Source organism: Zosterops lateralis (genome assembly GCF_965231275.1).
Source record: "Zosterops lateralis genome assembly, chromosome: 31".
Lineage (NCBI taxonomy): Eukaryota > Metazoa > Chordata > Aves > Passeriformes > Zosteropidae > Zosterops > Zosterops lateralis.
This window is the reverse complement of record NC_139791.1, coordinates 4,409,308-4,429,033: the sequence shown is the minus strand read 5'-3', so window position 1 is coordinate 4,429,033 and position 19,726 is coordinate 4,409,308. Positions and strand designations below refer to the sequence as shown.

The window sequence follows — 19,726 nt, the reverse complement described above, 5'->3', positions numbered from 1 at the left end:
CAGGCAGAAAAATACCCCAAATACCATCCTAATTGCCTCTGTAAATCCAGACCCTTTTAGTGTGAACACCAGGTGTTACAGTAAGTACTGAACCCTGTAACCAAAGTACACACACGTCACAATCACAGCAGGGAGGGGCGTCTTTTTATTAGGAAAAAATTAAATGATTCACACAACATACAGCCCTATCAAGTGCTTTGAACATGCATCCATCAGTCACTTCATTTTTTCCCGACTGTTTCAGTTGCCTGAAGACAAAATCATAGGTCCAAACACCCTCTCATTTCATGCCAGTAGCAGGTCTCAGCAAACTCTCTCACAGCCATTCTGAAAGTCAGGACACACTCACAACACATAACAACCACAGACAAGGATTTACCTCTAAACTGCTAGCTCCTGTTGCCAGCAAACCAGGCCCTTTAGGGCACAACAAAAAGAACAATCCCCCTCTGCCAGCAACCAAAGCCTGAACTCCTCCATGGCACAGTATGACAGTTCTCTCTGCTGGCAGCCAATTACCACTGCACCCTGCAAGCACCCTACTGAGGCTGTGCTGCTGTGGCAGGAGTCTCTGCCCTCTACTCTGCTCACAGGCACTTCCCCTGCAGAGACAGTGAAGGGCTCAGGAAGAGTCTTGGACACACAAGTCAGGATAGTCACTTGTTTTTAATAAAATGCACAAGAAAAAGCTTTTGTGCTTCAAAGGACAGGGACATGTTTATGTAGAAATACTATGACAAATAATACAGTATGTTACAAAAAATATTACAACAGTATAAAAAAAATTTAAAAAGGTACCAATTAAGAAATGGACAAACAGGAAAAAAAAAAGTTGAGATTGTAAACAGTTACATTCTGAATGCTCTGCAGCAGGAGATAGTTTAATTTTTCTGAAAAGATACAGCCATCATTTTCCTCAGGGCATCCTTGAGCTCCTGGTTCCTCAGGCTGTAGATCAGGGGGTTCAGGGCTGGAGGCACCACTGAGTACAGAACTGACAGGACCAGATCCAGGGATGGGGAGGAGATGGAGGGGGGCTTCATGTATGCAAAAAAGCCAGTGCTGAGGAACAGGGAGACCACGGCCAGGTGAGGGAGGCAGGTGGAAAAGGCTTTGTGCCGTCCCTGCTCAGTGGGGATGCTCAGCACAGCCCTGAAGATCTGCACATAGGAGAAAACAATGAACACAAAACAACCAAAAGCTAAAAAGACACTAACAGCAAGAAGCCCAAGTTCCCTGAGTTTGGAGTGTGAGCAGGAGAGCTTGAGCATCTGAGGAACTTCACAGAAGAACTGGCCCAGGGCATTGCCCTGGTACAGGGGCAGGGAAAATGTATTGGCTGTGTGCAGCAGAGCATTGAGGAAGGCACTGGCCCAGGCAGCTGCTGCCATGTGGGCACAAGCTCTGCTGCCCAGGAGGGTCCCGTAGTGCAGGGGTTTGCAGATGGACACGTAGCGGTCATAGCACATGATGGTCAAGAGACAAAGCTCTGCTGAAATGAAAAAGACAAGCAGAAACACCTGTGCAGCACATCCTTCATAGGAGATGTTCCTGGTGTTCTAGAGGGAATTGTGCATGGCTTTGGGGACAGTGGTGAGGATGGAGCCCAGGTCGGTGAGGGCCAGGTTGAGCAGGAAGAAGAACATGGGGCTGTGCAGGTGGTGGCCGCAGGCCACGGCGCTGATGACGAGACCGTTGCTCAGGAGGGCAGCTAGGGAGATGCCCAGGAAGAGGCAGAAGTGCAGGAGCTGCAGCTGCCGCGTGTTTGCCAATGCCAGCAGGAGGAAGTGGCTGATGGAGCTGCTGTTAGACATTTCTTCACTCTGGGCATTGTGGACTGTTGAAAGAACACATTGACAAGCTGGAATAAATTCCTTGATTCAATCCTATGCTGTTTAACCAGGAATCCCCTCATTAATATTTCCCTTGTTTTGGAGAAAATTCAATAAAGTTTTATTTTTCAGTTCATATTTGTGCTGCTGAGTTATTGCTTCATTTTCAGAATTGGTCTCCAGGCCTCCAAACAGAGGCCTGTGCCCCAGTGCAGTCAGACCTACTGGTCTCCTTTGCTAATTACAGCTCCCTTACTTCAGGGTGATTGAGCTTCAGCTTTTCTTGAAAAATAAAGTGGACTACCTGTAAGCCGCACTTTAAAAATTAGTTTATCTAAGCTCTTCCCTTCTTTTTTTCTGTGCACCTGGAAACGGACAGATACCAAGGGTTGGACTGTCTCTCTGCTCCTCAGAGTTGTGCCTACTGGGAGCTGTTTCTCCTTATCCAAGCCTTGTCCCTGCCAGTGCTCCCAGAGCCCAGCCCAGCTCTGGGGGTTCAGCTCTGTCCTGCACACCCCTCCCAGCACAGGCCACTGCCCAAGGCCATCTCCCTGGCAGCAGGGCCTTAAGGGCAGCTCAGACAGATGCTGCAAGCCAAGCTGGTGCTGGTGCTGTCTGAAGGCAGAGGAGGGTTTGGAGGCACTTTCTGAGGGTGATCTGAGGCAGATCTGCTGATCCCCAGGGTGACAGTGCAGGAGTCTCAGTGACACAGACAACCCTGACAGCCCCTTTCCCTTTCCTTTAGGAGAAAGCTGAGAGCAGCCCTGGCCATGCAGCACCATCTCCACAGCAGGAGGAATCTGCCCTGATGGGGGTGGCTCCTTCCACCTCCAACTCCTCCCCACAGTCCATGGGGAGCTCCCAGGAAGGCTGAGAGCTGCCCCTGGCAGGTGGCAGATTCCCTGGCCTGGCCAAGAGCCCTCAGGGCTGCAGCACCTGCTCTGCACCACAGCCCTGGGCAGCCCTGGCTGCAGCCCCAGCCTCAGCCCCTGCAGCCGTCCCTGGCAGCAGGAGCCGTCCTGCCCTGTCCCTCTGACGGTGCCCAGGGCAGCCCCGCTCTGGAGCACATCCTCCCCCAAAGCAGAAAGGGCAGCAGAGCCATCCTTACAGTGCTGTCAGTCCTGTCCTGGGTCAGCTTTAGGAGATCCCTGCAGCCACAGACTTACTGTGTCAGAAGATTTCTCTGTGAAGAATCTCAGAATTGTCCTTCAAGGTGCTTTAACCCTCTGTCTTCTTCACTGCTCTCAGGTACCTCCAGGCAGTGGCCTCAGCCTTGCTGGGCTTGGAGTGGAGCTGCTCCTCAGGAGAAATGTCTTTTTGAAGCTCTTCTTGATTGCCAGGAGCTGCCTCTGTGCCAGGAGCCCAGCCCAGCTCAGCAGCACAGGAAAAGTACAAGGACCTTAATGAGTCTCTTGGGGCTTTGGTGTTGTTTACATCACTCAGTCCCTGAAAGGGTCTTTAAAAAGTTTTCAAGAATTCAAAATGAGTTTGAAACACTGAAGTTTCTTGAAGTTTTAATGGGTCCCTGTGAAGGATGTGACTGAGAAATTGTCCCCAGGTTCCAGATAGAGCAGAACACTGCAGGCAGTGATGACAGGTGGGGACAAACAAGGCAAAGGTGTCTCTGATGCTGAGCAAACCTGGATGTGTTTCAGGAATGCCAAGGGCCAAGGCCTGAGCCCCAGCCCCTGCCAAGGCACATCCTGTCCCTCCCTCAGTGCTCAGGGCTCTTCCCAGGCCACTGGGATGTGGGGATGTGCAATGCCAAGGGCAGGACCATGGGGCGGCCCCTGCCAGGCTGCTGAGCAGGGCCAAGGAGGCAATGAGGCCCCAGGGCTGCAAGGGTCACTTGTCTCCTGCTCATGGCTCAGGCCCAGGCCCAGCAGCCATGGCCCAAGTGCTGCAGGAGTTGGCTGTGTCAGGGCCTTGCAGCTGCTGCCCATCCCTGTGCCCTGTGCAGCCCAGGCTGTCCTACAGTGTCCATGCCCTGCGCCTCTGTCCCTGCAGGCTGTCGTCATCCCCCGGCTGCCCCACCTGGCTGGGCCCTTCCTTTGCTGACAGCTCTGCCTCCTGCCTGCCTCTGCCTGGCCACACACAGCCTTGGGCTTGAAACCAGGAGGGTTCATTCAACTTTTACTGTGCCTGTGAAGTTTTAGCTCAGGAACAAGGCATGCAGGGCCTGCTTTCCCAGCAAGGACAGTTGTAAGACAAGTAGAAGACAACTGGCTCGGGAGTGCAGTGATAGAAAAAACAAGTACTGAATCTTGGAACTTGGGGTGTTTTTTGCGATAATGGTTAATTTTAATACACATGTAACACCTGCGTTAGAAAGAGGGAGACTGACTCAACCGATGTTGATTAATCAGGCTCAATTTTATTTGTTTTCTCGCTTACATTTATATTCTAATTAATTAGTTCGTACATATTGCAAAAGCCAAGCTCCTGATTGGTAGTGACTACACAATAGCTTACTTCATGCTGTATCAGCATATTGCAACAGTTGTATTGCCTTGTAGCGTTCAGTTCCTCTTTTTTCATGATCTCAGTTTCTCTCCCTCATCCTCATGCTGGCCTTGTTCTAGCTTCTAGTTACAATATTAGTCTAAGAGCTATTGTGTCCCTTATCCTCTAACCATTCCTTAGCTATCTTCTCCACAATTCCCCCTTTTTCTTTAATGGTTGCAAGTACTTGGGACTGACAACGAAAAAAGCAAGCAAATACCAATTTCACGCATAGAATGACAATTAAAATTATAAGCAAAAATCGTAGCTCTTTTTTCAAAAGCTGTGTTAGCCATGGTGTTAGACCAAAAGTTTATAGTGGCTCTGTTCTGAAGGACTGCATGTCTCAGGCTGTTTGTGTCCTGAGTGAGTGCTGATATGACCTCTGTAGTAACATTTGCCTGCTTTATAGCCCAACATGCAGTATTAAGTGACACCAATGCATGAACTGTGCCAACTCCAGGGGTCAGAGATGCAAAAATACGAGCTGTAGGACTCCATAATTCTACTTTGTCATCACAGTTTTTATCAAGGGCCCGTAAAGATCGTCGTCGCCATACCTGAGTGCTATTGATCAAAGAGGGCAGTGCGTGGCGGTCAGGGGCAAATAATGTAAGCTGACCTAGATAACAGGGACCTCCTATAACCTCTTTAGGTATTCCTTGCCATGCTCTATCCCTACAGATCAGGAAAATTCTTGCTGGCAATGCTTTTGCCGTATTATTGTTCCAAATTCTGTTTCTGTTACTGCTGGCTGTTACACCATATGCCCCAAGCCCTTGGTGATCACTTTCGTTACCACAGTACCCATACAACAGCTGACAATTCCAAAGTTTGTAAAGAATCCCTCTCTTCAGCAGGCAATATTACTTCTTGCCATTCATTTCTCTGCTGCTATGTAATAGCAGCTTTTTGTGACTTTTTCCCAGCATCTGTAAAAACTGTGATTGCTTCTGGGATGGGCTGTTCACTCCGCAGAGGTTTGCTCAGCCACTGTTGTTCTCCCACCCATTGCAAGGGTGGAGGCCACTTTACCGTTGTCACAACTGTGGCCCCTCCTCCCAGCAGAGCAAGGCCCACCTCCTCATGATTTTCAATGTACCATTGCAGTATATCTCGAGCTATTGGCAACAGAATAGTGCCTGGTTCATTCCCCGTAATCTGTCGTGCACGCTGTCTACCTTTATGGATAAGGACTGCCAACATTTCGGATTTTTTAAAAACAGTTTTACATTGTTGTAGGGGTGTAACCATTCTAATACCGGAATGTCTTTTTCCTCTCCCCTATTCTCCCCCTTTTTCTTTAATTGCTGAACAAGGGCTCCAAGAAGATAGCGTTTCTCGAGCCATATAGCCAAATCAATAGGCAGGAGAGGGTCACGGCAAGAAGTACTGCCTTGTTGAATGATTTCAGCAAACCAAGAGCAATATTCTCATTGTGCTGTTGTCTCATTTTGCCAGTGAGAAACGTAACTTTTCCACGCTTCCCTCGCACATTCTTGTTTTCCAATTAAACAAGTGCGAAATGGATTGGAAGGCGTGGCAAGTGATAAACACAAATTATCCTGACCAGATTGATTAACCCAAGTGACCCACATGTTTTGCCTTTCGTCTATTTTTGGTAGCTCTGTGAGCCCAGCGGCAACAACACACATCCCAATCAGCAGGACCCACCTGATGCATATGAGGTATCCTCACCCCATATTTGCAGGTTGTCTGCAATATGCGAGTAGCCTTTTGTGCCAACAGGCGACACACCTCTTTTTCTATTAAAAATACCAATTTTAGCCTATATCTTTGACCTAAATCTTGAACAAGGTTTACTGCTTCTGGCACAGTACTGCACCCTGTATAATTTTTTATGGCTGTCTACCAATTATAACGATGCCAATAAAAGCAGCAGCGTGGGCACCATGGCTGTGCAAGCTGCTGTGGAAAAACCCACCACTGTCAGCAACAAGCCCCACAATATATTTTTACCCAAGCACCACAGTTAGGCTTGTCACAGTGCAGACAGTTAGAACTCTTAATTAATCGTAGTCGGGTGCTTTGTAGTTCATGCACCAATGTTAGTACATCAGTTCTGTTTTCTACTACTAGAGGATTAGGCCACACTGGCTGGAGCCGAGCTATCACAGGTTGAAGGATCAGGAGCAGGCGATGCCACTCTCGTTCTGCTGGACTGCTGGGTGCTGTCATTCCCTGCTTGTGTCCAGTGGCTGGGAATCCACACAGGACCTGTGGGTGTAAGCACACACATGTGACCTCAACCAATATACTGTACTTCAGCAGGTCCAGTGTTAAGAATGGTGATCCTCCTGTAGAGCCAAGACCATAGTATCCTCTTTGTGTTTCCGAGCAATGTTCCGGAGCCAAGGTCGAAAATGGTAACAATTGAGCTATCTGGGTGCCAGCTGGAGTGAGCACTGGAGGATATAGTGTTCATGCCAAAATACAAATCTTGCCTGTAAAATTAGCATCAATAAATCCCACAGTAAAATGTCCTTTTAAAAAAGTAGAAGATCGTCTCAAAGTAAAGCAGGAACCAGCTGTCCCTGATAAGTTACTGGTCTCTTTACTCCAGTGGAAATTGGCACAGTGTGATTGTCCTTAATAGATATGTCCACTGCGGCTGTTAAGTCCAGGCCGGCTGATCCTGAGGTGTAGGCATGAAGGGAGGAGACAGGGCGGAGAGATTGGTGACTCCTGTTGCTAGGGATGACTGCAACGAAAGCAGGTTATCTTTCTGGCTGGAGCTGGTCCAGTTCTCGCTGTACTTGCTGCTTGCAGCGGTGCCAGGGTGGCCAGTGCCTGCGTTTGCTGCTCCTGCCCTCCTCGCAATGCCTCCCCTAATTGCTTAACAGCTTCCATTGACTCTTTCACTGCCTCAACTAACATAGCCTGGGGCCCAACAGGGACTCTACTCATCCACTCCAGCATCTCCTCAATAGATGCATTACCTGGGAGCTAGACCAAAATTGTCCTAGTGGCTGGATTACAGTTTTGTAAGAAGCACTGTCTTAATAAGGCACCTTTCATCCACTCCTGAACATCTGGAGTCTGATCTATAGCAGCTGACATCTTATCCACAAATTGAGCAAATGATTCTTCCCTGTCCTGTTTGATATTCATGTAGGTGGGCATCCTTACTGTTATTTTAACTCTTTTCAATGCTTCTAAAGCAAGTCGCATGGCTTCTGTTAGCTTATCAGGACTTCGTAGAGCTTGATGATCTGAATTAGAAAATGGTCCAGTTCCCATCAGCTCTTCAGCAGTGACCCCAAATAAGGGATGTCCCTGCCCTCTTTGTGCATTAGCACTAGTAATACACAGGTCTTGCCAGTGAGCTTGCCGAAGCAATTGCTGAGACTGGGTCAAAATCATTTTCATAATAGTTCAAATATCATTTTGTAACAAAACATTAGCACCCCAGATATAATTTAGTAACTGTTTAGCAGGCTCACTATGAATACCCGATTCATTCACTGTAGCACGCACTTGGGTAAGAATTTTCCAATCCAGGGCAGTAATAGTACCCTGTGTTATTGCTCCCTGGGGGGTCTGTTGTTGGGTATAAGTGACTGGAAAGGCCTGAGCTACTGTTTCATGCAGGATTCCGGCAGCTTGCATATCTCCAGCAAAAACTGCCTCTTGGTGAATGTCATGCCACATTTAATTACCTTGCAAACCGTCTCAGCTGAAAAAAGGCTGCCAAGGCCACCATTCAGGCTCTTGAAGGGGAGGTGAACAAAAGAAAGGAAGTCCAGAAACCCTCCAGGGCTGCAAAGTTCTTTGGTGTTTATAATAGTCGCCCCATGAAAGGCGTAATAGCACCCGTCAGCCCCACTCTGCAGGATGTGATAGATCACATGTCCAAGGCAGAGGAAGTTTCCCTGCTGGTGCCAAGACAGACTGAGAGAGAACAGGACGTGGCACAGCCGCCCCACTCTGGGGGCCTGGTGAAAGATGAGGAGTCAGGCAGAGCCGAGGGCGGGACGGGGCTGGCCCAGGGGACAAAGGAAGGGGGTGGAGTGCGAGGCAGAGACGGGAGTGAGGGGGTGCAGCCCACCCTTCCCCTGAGAATGAGGAAGTGGTAGAGGCCACATGAGAGGGGACAGCTCCACCTCACACAGCAGCGGCAGCAGGAGCTGCAGGGGCACAGCAGCAGCTCGTTCACAGCGCGCCACAGCAGCAGCACAATGTTCCCTCCCCACGGACTCTTATTCAGAAACTTCAGAGATTGAGAGTCCTAGTAACAGTTCTCAAGGCAAACAGTCACAGAAAAAATTACAGCGTGCAAATGAATTACAACAAATAATAACTAAGCTTGCTGAGCTCTCAAAGCAACAAGATCAGTTAGAAAAACAAACAACTGTAAATCAAATTGAGAGACGCTGGGCTGCAGTGGTCAAGGACGCTGTTTTAGATGGAGATCGGCAGACCACCAGCTCCTTGTCCTGCCCCATCATTGTCAATAACAGAAATGCTAGTTGGGAACCTCATAATAGGAAAGTACTTCAGTCAGCAAAACAAACAGTCACTAATTATGGAATCAGATCAGAAGCAGCCAGAAACATAGTTCAATATGTATTTACTGCAGATATACTTTGCCCTGCTGATTCTGCTGCTAACACTCTCACAATTCCTCATTTTTGAAAGAGAGTGGAAGCATTTGGCAATTGAAGAAGCCAACAACAACAATTATTAGGAAATTTGTATGGAATCCAGCCAGACATGCTGACAGGACAAGGACCTTATGCTACAACAAATGTACAGCTTACCTATCCCATTGAAATCCATCAACTGTCTCAATTGCTGGTTCACAGAACCTTGCTTCTGGTTCCAGACAAAAAGAAGCCATTCTACAATAAAGTAAGGGGCCACAGATCTGTATAGAGAGTTTATTGACAGTCAGCTGCTTTAAAAGATGTACCAGACGTGTCACCAGAGGTGCAAGAACATTTATTCAGTTCTCTTGCTTTCAAGAATGCCAATTCATGCACAAGAACCATTCTGGCCACGCTCCCTCAAGGCAGTCCAGTAGATGAAATGCCACCCAAGGACCACTCAAGCTGAACAAAACAACCAGACTGCAGCATTCACAGCAGCCATGCATGATGCCATACAGCAACAAGGGCACCTCATTGCAGCTGCTTTGTCAGGTGGCAAATTAATAACCCCAGCCACAGCAACAAAACTCCACATCCCAACAAACCAGCTGGCATCATTTTCTTCCAATGTGGCGAAACAGGCCATTTCAAACAAGCCTGTCAAAAGACTGTGTGGCGTCACAAATGTAATCTTGACACCCATGCCACTGAAGCTTGTTGCAAGTTGGAAAACTTCGAGCACAGTGCATTAAGGCACTGCACGAAGACACAAATGGATGCCTTGGAGAATTGCTTTTGCAGTTGCGGAGTGTCCTGAAGGAGCATCAGCATGTTTTTTGTGTCATGCACATTCGGAGCCATCAATGCAACAGTGGTTTGGGGAAGACAATGCACAAGCAGATGCTGCAGTCAGCTGTGTTGTCCATGTTCCCCCACAGAACAAGTTTTAAAGGGCTCCCAACAGTCATGAAACATTCCATCAAAATACAAGAGCCCTGCACCGACATTTCAGATCCCCCTGAATGATGCACAAGGGATTGTGTGTGCCTGCCCTCAGTGTAGCCATCATGGGCCTGGCCTTGGGCTAGGCACAAACCCAAAGGGACTGAAAGCTTTAGAACTGTGGCAGATGGATGTAATTCATGTTCCAGAATTTGAAAGACTGAAATATGTCCATGTAACTGTAGATACCTACTCAAAGTTTATTTGCGCAACAGCACAAACAGGGGAAAAGGCTCTGCATGTTGAAAGACATTTATCTGTTTGTTTTGCGGTCATGGATGTACCTGTAGAATTTAAAAATGACAATGGCCCATCTTATGTCGGTCAACAAATTGTCAAGTTTATGCAGAAGTGGGGAGTGAAACATACCACCAGAATCCCTCACTCTTCTACAGGTCAAGCTATTGTGGAAAGAGCCAATCAAACCTTGAAAGAATATTTAGAAAAGCAAAAGCAGAATGATGACATTGATGTAGTCAGTCGGTAGTCAAAAGTATTGTTTACTTTAAACTATTTGTGTTTAGCAGAAGGAAGAGAAGAACCTGCGGTCGTGTTACATCACCACACAGTGAAGGAGGGAAGACCACAGGCAATTCCAGGACTTTATGTTTATCACAAAAATATGCAAATGGGTGAATGGCAAGGACCGAGTCCCGTGTTGTTTAATGGTCATGGATATATGTGTGTTTCCCCGGGAGCAGGACCTGTTTGGGTGCCGAATCGATTTACCTGTGCATGTCCCCAATCATTGATACCAGCCAGCAGTGACAACGACGACTTACCTGGAACACCCTGGGACAACTGTGAAACTGATGAAAATTGACTTTATAGTGTGCAGAAAAAATAGTTTATATAATCATAGCTATAAGATTTAGTTTATTTTAAGTCATAATTAGTATTTAGGATTCAATAATAACTAGGTCTTGTTTTTCTGTTTTTCTTTGACGGAGAACTGGGAAAGATAACCAAAAAATATCAGAAAAATGTTGTGGGTTGGAATGCTTATTTTAAGCAGTGTTTTGCCAAAGAAAGTATCTGGAGTGCTTGATATTGACCAAAGACAAAATATGTGGGTCACTTGGGCCAGTCAAACTGGACAAGATTCATTTTGTCTGTCTTTAGCTACACAGTCCAATCCTTTTCGTACCTGTTTAATTGAACTCCCATTGAATTCCATGGCAAAGTTCAAACATTGGACTCAAGCTTGAATATATCCAAATTTGAATGAAGTCTGGAACTTGTAGTGCAATAGGCGCACTGGTTCCTCCAGCACTTGTTTTGTCAGTTGGTGTGAAACACAGAAGATTCCAAAGAATGCTTTAGGAGCACAAGCTGTTGCAGTGGCACAAAATCTTTAAGTTATGGGTACTGAGCCACAAGAATTCGACTTTCTTGGTTCTGTGCAAGGCAATTATTGTTTATGTTTGGAAATCATGTTGCAAAATCAAATTTGTTATATATGAAAGAAAAGCAGCCAAAAGATGGCAACACTTGGTTGTCTCCGAAATGCCCATTGTATTATAATTATTCAGAATATTGTAATAATTGGACTCAATCTGTAACACCATTAAAAGGGGCTGCAAAAAAATTGCCACCAGGAATTTTCCTCATTTGTGGGGACCGAGCCTGGTCTGCAGGACCTCAAAGAGCTGTAGGAGGTCTATGTTATTTTAGCAAATTAGCACTGTTTGCTCCCACCATTCATCAAATTTTGGATTGTCTCAGAAGCCCTGATGAACTAGACGTTGTGTTCTCCAACTAGGCCCCAATTGCAAATATCAAGTGTCATTATGGGGGGTCCAGCTGTAATAGTAGTGTCAATTTTTTCCCCAGGAGTTGCTTCAGCTCAAGCTCTCACACAGTTGCAAACCTTGGCTTGCTGGACAAGAAAACAAATTAATCTAACATCTAATACGTTGAGTGAACTTGCCATGGATGTTAAAAGCATCCGCCATGCAGTTCTTCAAAACAGAGCTGCCATTGACTTCCTTCTTCTTGCCCAAGGACATGGATGTGAAGAGTTTGAAGGCATGTGTTGTATGAATCTGTCTGACCACTCTCAATCAATCTACAAGCAACTTCCACAGCTAAAGAGCAACATGGGGAAACTTGCAGTTGTTAACACTCCTTTTGATAAATGGCTCAATTCATGGGGTTTTGCTGGTTGGATCAAAGACTTAGTCCATTTTAGTATTATACTTTTTATCATTATTGTAGTTATTTTAGTTATTGTGCCTTGTTTATTACTGTGTACGTGACGAATAACTAGCCATGCTTTTGAGTCAGTCTGGGCAGCTCAAAAAGAAAAAGGGGGAATCATAGCAGAATTTCTCAGAGAATGAGGGCATGATTTATATTTGGAGTGAGGTTTGAGCTACCCCAGCCTGGGCCCCAGATTAAGGCCTGTGAAGCCTGTGGCGCAGTTAGAAATTATGTTTATCAGCAAGGGACAATGTTTTTTCTAGGTATTAATAGGTATAGTTTGTAGTGTGAACACTTTAGCCACCTTAAGCATGAAATAAACAATGTTTGTTTGCATTTTTCCTTATGCTGTATACCAATGAGAAAATACTTGTAACTGTAAACTATATTGAAGTGTATATAATCTGCCATTTTAGACAGAATAAACGGAGAATGTATGTTAACCATATTGGTTTGATCTGCATTGCTCTGTCCAGCTTCCCATATTTTTAAGGGGGTCCCTGCTTCGCACTTCCTCCCACTTTTGTTCTCGTGTTAAGAAAAGCATCAGCTGTAACAACATCTCATAGTCTAAGGTCCCAGCTGGTGGCCACAAATGCCCTTTTCTAGCCTGTAAAGTGGCCACCATTGTGAACAAAACTTAATGAGGGTTTTTTTGTTTTCTGTACCACTGTAACCCACCAGTTCCTTCCAGTGTGTCAGGATACATCCTAAAGGACTAGTTTTAGGGACCTCTTTGCTCTGATTAGTTCCCATTGTTTCTTTATTTTATCCCAGGTCTTTTACCTTAATTGGAAAAATGTCTGGGTATAAAAGTTGAGCACATTTAGTCTCAATTATTTTTGCTGGGTTCCCAAAAATATTAAAAACTCTCTTTCCAATAACTCAAACAATCTACTACTGCCTTTCCTCGCAACCAGTTGCCACTCAAAAGCCCTTAACAAAAACTAGCACTCTACACCAATTCCTATTATCTCATTCTTTGCATCTTGTCTTGCTTCCACCCAAACATCACTTCACACTTTCTCACCGTCCTTTCCCAATTTTCTTCCCACACAACCCACTGCTCGGGTACTGAGTGTGACCTCCCATAAACCAACTATAAAATTTTCAGTTCACAATCATCTCAATTAGAGCACTGTCCCCACTGGCCCTGGGCACACTCTCTGTGCTGATTTGCAGAAGAGCAATAGTAGTGTCCTGCACAAATCCTACACTGTAGTAGTACCCACACAATGCCAACTTCTAGATGCACCAGGGACTGCAGAAAAACAAATTTCTAAATTCTCTACCACATGTTGCTCCCAGTCCAAAGCTACTTACTTTCCAGCAGAGGTTCCATATAATCCACCTAAATAAACTCTTTTGTTTCCTCTGTCTAACCAACAATTAGACGAGTTCACGAATTCCCAGAGATCAAGTCCAGACTACTGAGCTAAAGGGATCCCTTCTACTCATCTGGCCAGGTTTAAACATACACAAATCACCAACCATAATAATTCCCATATAAAAGACACCCCTGTTATAACTCTAACAATCCACAAACACAACCTCTCTGTCTCAAATTCAAAAGATCACAACTAAGACACTACAAAAAGGGACTTTACTCCCTTTTGCCAAACTTACACTGTTCCTTTGTCTTTTCCTAATCTTCTTCAAAATCATCCATGTCCCAAATCCCAGAAACTAAACAACTCTTTCCACAAACTACATTTACTATTTCACACTCAGCATTTGCTGCTTCCCAGTTATAATATCACGGCAGCCTTGGAATGCACCTGGGGCAGGCAGGTTTCATCTGTAGGACACACAATACCACCTCCTCTCACACTCCTTACAGCAAAGAAAAACCCAAGCTGGATGCCAGTCTAGTTTCCAAAGGAAAATTGTCAGGCTACATACAAAACAAGGAATTACTCCTGCTCGTCCCCACCACAACGAGTTCCTAAGTCCTCCCTCAATCAAGGGAGATTCCCAATCAAAAGCCAAATTATTTTTAGTTCAGCTTGAGTATAATCCTCCACAAAACACCTTTTCTGTCCTTCTGTCCTCTCATCACATCAAGACCCAGTCCCCTGTCACATTCAAAAACTCATCTCGTTCAAATTGAAACCATTCAAAAGGGCCTGCTTAGACAGCCAGACCCTGTCAGCTCAGGCTCGAGCTTCAACTGCCACTTTCAACAGACCAAACCAACAAACACCAACACAACCTGCTAAAAGTTACTAGTTTGCTGCAATTATAACTTTTGACACAGGAAGTCAGCATTACCTCAAAGATACACCACAACTCTTAAAGCCACAGCCACTCTCACACAAGCTGCCTAACTTCACAAAACCAAAGTCTAAAAAGCATTCACGACTCCACAAATCCCGTGGAAAAAACTTACAAAAATACTATACTGGAACAGTCTCTCCAATGCTACAAGGAGAGAACTGTTTAAACTCAAGCACTGAGTGTCACAGCAAATGCCATCTGCTATGACCAGAAGTACATACACACCATAGTCACAGTGGGGAGAGGTGCCTCTTTACAAAGGAATAAAATATTCACACAGCATGCAGTGCTATGCAGGGCTTTAGGCATTCACCCCACTCACTTCATTCATTCCCGGCCGTGTCAGTCGCCTGAAGACAGAACCGCGGGTCAGAACACCTCGAGTCCTTCGTACCCAGGGTAGGTCTCAACAAGTACTTGCACAGTCCCTCTGACAGTCAGGACACATTTAAAATGACAAGAGATCATAAAATAACAACCATAAACAAGGATTTGCCCCAAACTGTTAGCCAATTTGCTCTGAACTGCTAGCGAGCCCTCTATGGCATGACAAATCTTTCTGCTGTAAACCCATTCCACTGTAACTTGCAAGCAGACTACATGGGCTTGAGCTGAGTGTGGGACATCTCCCATGACCTACCAACAGCCTCCTGGCCACAGGTACACCTTACAGGTCACAAGTTTCAATTTTTAAACTTACTGTTTTTTCAGGAGTTCTGGCAGCCCTTGTCTGTCCTTGGATGAACAGCTGGAGAGCAGAACCCTCTCTCCAGGGAGATCCCTGGAAATAGGATATCCCTGGAGAGATATCCCCCCAGTGGTCCATGACCCAAACTGCTCTCACAGCTGAACACAACCCAGTCCTGTCATGGTTGCTAATTGATTTGCATAAAATTGGTAAGATCATGCACAAAAGACTCTCTAACTAGTTAAAGTTAGAAAGTTGTGTGCTTTATTCAATGTTGGATGGCATGGGAGTAGCCTCCCAAAGACCTGCACACCAATCACAAAGCTCTAGCCCTCTATTTATTTACAAAAGTCTTACCTGTTGACTCAATTACTCAAATGCCTATACATATGCATAATCCTAGCACTGCCTATCCCTGCTTCATATTAAAATGAGCCCAAAGACATTTACACTTGCGAAATTCTTCTTTCAAATTGGGTTGGTGGTCCTTGAAATGGGTCAGTGGCCTTGAAGGATGAAGTCAGAGATGTCTTCCTCACAGTGACCTTTGTACCTTCATCTTGTGGGCAGGCTACATGACCTCTTGGGCATAGTCCAAGCTCTCTTGCTTGGTTCAAATAGTTTTTTTGTCCAGGTGCAGTCATGGTTTTTTCCATTATCTAAGTGGTCCATCTATCATATTTCCTTGTACCAACACAGCTAAAATGAACAAGTAATATATTACCTATGCTCTAGCTTAAGCATCTAATAATTATTGATATTTCCACTTCATGTCTACTCTTCCAAAATAAATCCTAATCAATATAAATGGCTTCTATCCCTTAGCTAAAATCTTAACTCTTTAATTTCTTAACTCAAGGCACTGCAGGATGCTGCAGACAATTCCTGAAGCACTTGGAGGATTATTCAGATCCCCAAAGGATGTTCTCATGGTGCCAGCTCAGGAACTGAAATGAGGAGTGGGGTCAGAGAAGAAAGGGCAAACAGGGATGGGTTGTTTGCAGGGGAGGGGACAAGGATGGGCACTAGGAATAAATCTGAACCAGGAAAGAAGAAAAAAAGCAAAGGTGAAGCAAAGGAAATTATCAGGGAAGTTTGGAGGTAGCTGCCAGGCAGCCCTGGCTCTGAGCAACAACGTCTGCAGTGAGACAGGAAACTCACAGCTCATGGGAACAAACTTTCCGTGTGACCTCAGAGGCCATGACAAAAGTGAGGAGTTTCCCTCCCATCTCCCAGCCCTTCCTGGCCCCAGGGGCTGATGGCATTTGTGCTCCCTCAGGTTCAGCTCCCCACACCAACACCATGGGGGTGCTCAGGCCTGCTCTGGGCAGTGCAAACAGGGGCTCCTGAGCCAGTGCTGCCCTGTCTGTGCCTGCAAGGATCCTGCACCTGTGTGAGCTGGGGGAGAGGCCAGGGCTACAGAGGGGGGATGTTGTTGGCAAGTGCATGAGGACACTCTGGGACGCTGCCCTGGGGTGTCCAGTGAAATGGGGATGGATCAGCCCCTGCTCTGCTGCTCCTTCCCATCTCCCCCAGGGCCCTTGCAGAGCCCCAGCCATGCTGTTTGTCCCCAGCCTGCCCACGGCCACCCTGGGGCTGCTCATGGGGCTTTTCTGTGCTGAGCATTGGCCTGGGCGTGTTCTGGAGAGAGCCTGGGCAAGGAGCCTGGAGCCCCCAGGCCCTGCCCTGAGGCATCAGCGCTGCCCCAGCAGTGCCCATGGCCTGTCCATGCTGCAGCCCCGGCACTGCCACCCCCAGCCCTGTGCCCGGCCCCGAGAGCCCTCAGGCCCTACAGCAACACCAGGGCCAGGAGGGCAGTGGGGCAGGGCCATGGGAGCAGCACTGGCAACACCAAGGGCTGCTGGTGCTGGGCACAGCTGCTGTGCCAGCCCTGATCTGCCCCCAGCTCTGCACACAGACATTGCTGCTGCAGCTGCAGAGAAGGGAAACAGAAGAGGGAACCCAAGTGAAAACATTGCTGGGAGATCCTTTCGTTCATTTAAAGTTACTGAGAGCACAGATCCTCATTTACACAGTCTGGGGCCACAGAAAATGTGGAGAGAAATGAAACAAGAAAGGGCACAAATAATGGCCTCACTTTTTGGGCAAAACTAAAACACAGGAAAAAAGCCTAGACAACCAACCAGACAAGAGAAATCAAAGATGATTTTTATTACAAGCAGAAATTGGCAAACAATTTAATGTTTTTGAAATCGTCCAGTGATCAGTGTCCACACTGCAGCCTTGAGCTCCTGGTTCCTCAGGCTGTAGATCAGGGGGTTCAGGGCTGGAGGCACCACTGAGTACAGAACTGACAGGGCCAGATCCAGGGATGGGGAAGAGATGGAGGGGGGCTTCAGGTAGGCAAATGTGCCAGTGATGACAAACAGGGAGACCACGGCCAGGTGAGGGAGGCAGGTGGAAAAGGCTTTGTGCCGTCCCTGCTCAGAGGGGATCCTCAGCACAGCCCTGAAGATCTGCACATAGGAGAAAACAATGAACACAAAACAACACAAGGATAAACTCGCAGTAACCACAATAATCCCAAATTCCCTGAGTTTGGAGTGTGAGCAGGAGAGCTTGAGGATGTGTGGGATTTCACAGAAGAACTGGCCCAGGGCATTGCCCTGGCACAGGGGTAGGGAAAATGTGTTGGCTGTCAGCAGCAGAGCATTGAGAAAGGCACTGGCCCATGCAGCTGTTGCCATGTGGGCACAAGCTCTGCTGCCCAGGAGGGTCCCGTAGTGCAGGGGTTTGCAGATGGACACGTAGCGGTCATAGCACATGATGGTCAAGAGACAAAGCTCTGCTCCCATAAAGAAGAGAAAGAAAAACACCTGTGCAGCACATCCTGAGTAGGAGATGGTCGTGGTGTCCAAGAGGGAATTGTGCATGGCTTTGGGGACAGTGGTGAGGATGGAGCCCAGGTCGGTGAGGGCCAGGTGGAGCAGGAAGAAGAACATGGGGCTGTGCAGGTGGTGGCCACAGGTCACGGCGCTGATGACGAGGCCGTTGCCCAGGAGGGCAGCCAGGGAGATGCCCAGGAAGAGGCAGAAGTGCAGGAGCTGCAGCTGCCGTGTGTCTGCCAATGGCAGCAGGAGGAAGTGGCTGATGGAGCTGCTGTTGGACATTTTCTGTGTCTGGACATCCCAAGCTGCAGAAGGAGGAAAGGCAGTGACATTTGTGGGAAACTTTCTCATAGCAGAGACAAACCCCTTTCTCACAGACCATTCCCTGCAAGTAACACCTTCCCCTTGTCTATGTCTAAGAGGACTTCCTTTACTTTGGTTGCTGGAGCCCTGATTGCTGCTGGCCAATGTTTAGTGAGGAGCCAGATCTTGACCTGCAGGACACCTGGGAGTGATCCCTGAGCCCCAGTCAGTGCAGGGGAACAGTGAGGGCAGGGGCCAGTCCTGGTTTTTGAACTTGGATAAAGAGCCTCCTCCTAAGGCACGGGATCTGCCAGGGCCAAGGGATGGGGATTGCAGGAGGCAGAATGAGAGGTTCTGCTGTGCCTGGGGAGAATAGAGTCCAGTGAGGCAGGAGGATTTTCTGAGCCTGAGTGCAGACTGAGAGGAGCTGCTCTGTCCCTGTGACCTGTTTCCAGCTGCCCTGGACTTGGACCTTTCTCAGCTCCACTCCCGTGTTACCCTGGAAAGCCAGGAGACACTGCTGAGAGCAGAGGGATCCCAGGCACACAAAGTGACTCCAGCCTTTCCCAAAGTCAGGCAGAGTCAACTCATTCCCAGTCTGCCCTGCCCAGAGCTCCCCAGGGCAGAGGGAGCTGGGACACCCCATTGCTGTGCTCAGCCTGCACAGGAGGAGCCCAAGGGCTGGGCCTGAGCCTGCAGCTGCAACTGCCATTCCCAGAGAGCCCCTCAGGAATGCCAGGCGCAGCAGGGCAAGGCAAGGAGAGAGAGATCTGGGCCCTAAGGAAAAGCCTTTCCCTGCCCAGCCCTGCACAGCCCCTGCCAGGCAGCAGCAGTGCAGGACAGTGGCCCTGAGGCCCTGGTCAGCAGGGAATGGGCACATGGCAGGAGAGATGCCCTTCATCTCTGGGGCTGCTCTACCGGCCTAGGAGGGGACTGAGGGCCCCGAGCCCTCGGGCTGAGGGCTGTGCTGGCTGGGAGGGGACACAGGAGCTGTGCTGCTCAGGGCAGTGTGTGCCCTGCAGGGCAGGGCTGGCAGGTGCCACATGTCCCCTGCAGCAGGGCTTCCCTCAGCACTGCCTCCCTCCCTCCCTGCCCACGGCTCTGCTGCTGGAGCTGTCCCAGCCTGAGCTGCTCCTGTGGGCCCGGGCTCCTTCCCTGCCAGTGCTGCCAGAGCCCAGCCCAGCCCCTGGGCCAGCTCTGCCCTGCAGCTGCTTGGGGCTGAAGGGATGAAAGAACAGCTCCCCCAGGCCTGGGCACCATGGAAAGGTGACGCTGGATGGATCAGGGGGCTGGGGAGGTGGCGACATTGCTGGAGTTCCCAGGAATCCTCAGAACTATGAGACCCTCAATCCTGCTCTACCCTGCACAGCTGAGTTTCCCTTGCCAAGATGAGCCAGGGACAAGTGGGAGCACAGATTCAGCAAAGGAAAGACTTGAGCAGGAAACTCCTTACCTGAATGT

The 19,726-nt window shown here is 47.8% G+C and overlaps 1 protein-coding gene and 1 pseudogene across 2 annotated transcripts; both read right to left on the bottom strand.

The window, feature by feature from the left end:
- Window positions 1-634: 634 nt before the first annotated feature.
- Window positions 635-1,814, bottom strand: LOC310920666 (olfactory receptor 14J1-like; annotated as a pseudogene). The gene has a single exon. The product of its transcript is annotated as an olfactory receptor 14J1-like (transcript).
- A 15,497-nt stretch (window positions 1,815-17,311) lies between these two features.
- On the bottom strand, window positions 17,312-18,244 carry LOC310920677 (olfactory receptor 14A16-like; the record flags this gene model as incomplete). The annotated part of the gene is made up of 1 exon (XM_083880739.1): window positions 17,312-18,244. One exon carries the CDS (start codon window positions 18,242-18,244, stop codon window positions 17,312-17,314), a length of 933 nt encoding a protein of 310 aa, XP_083736865.1.
- Window positions 18,245-19,726: the final 1,482 nt, after the last annotated feature.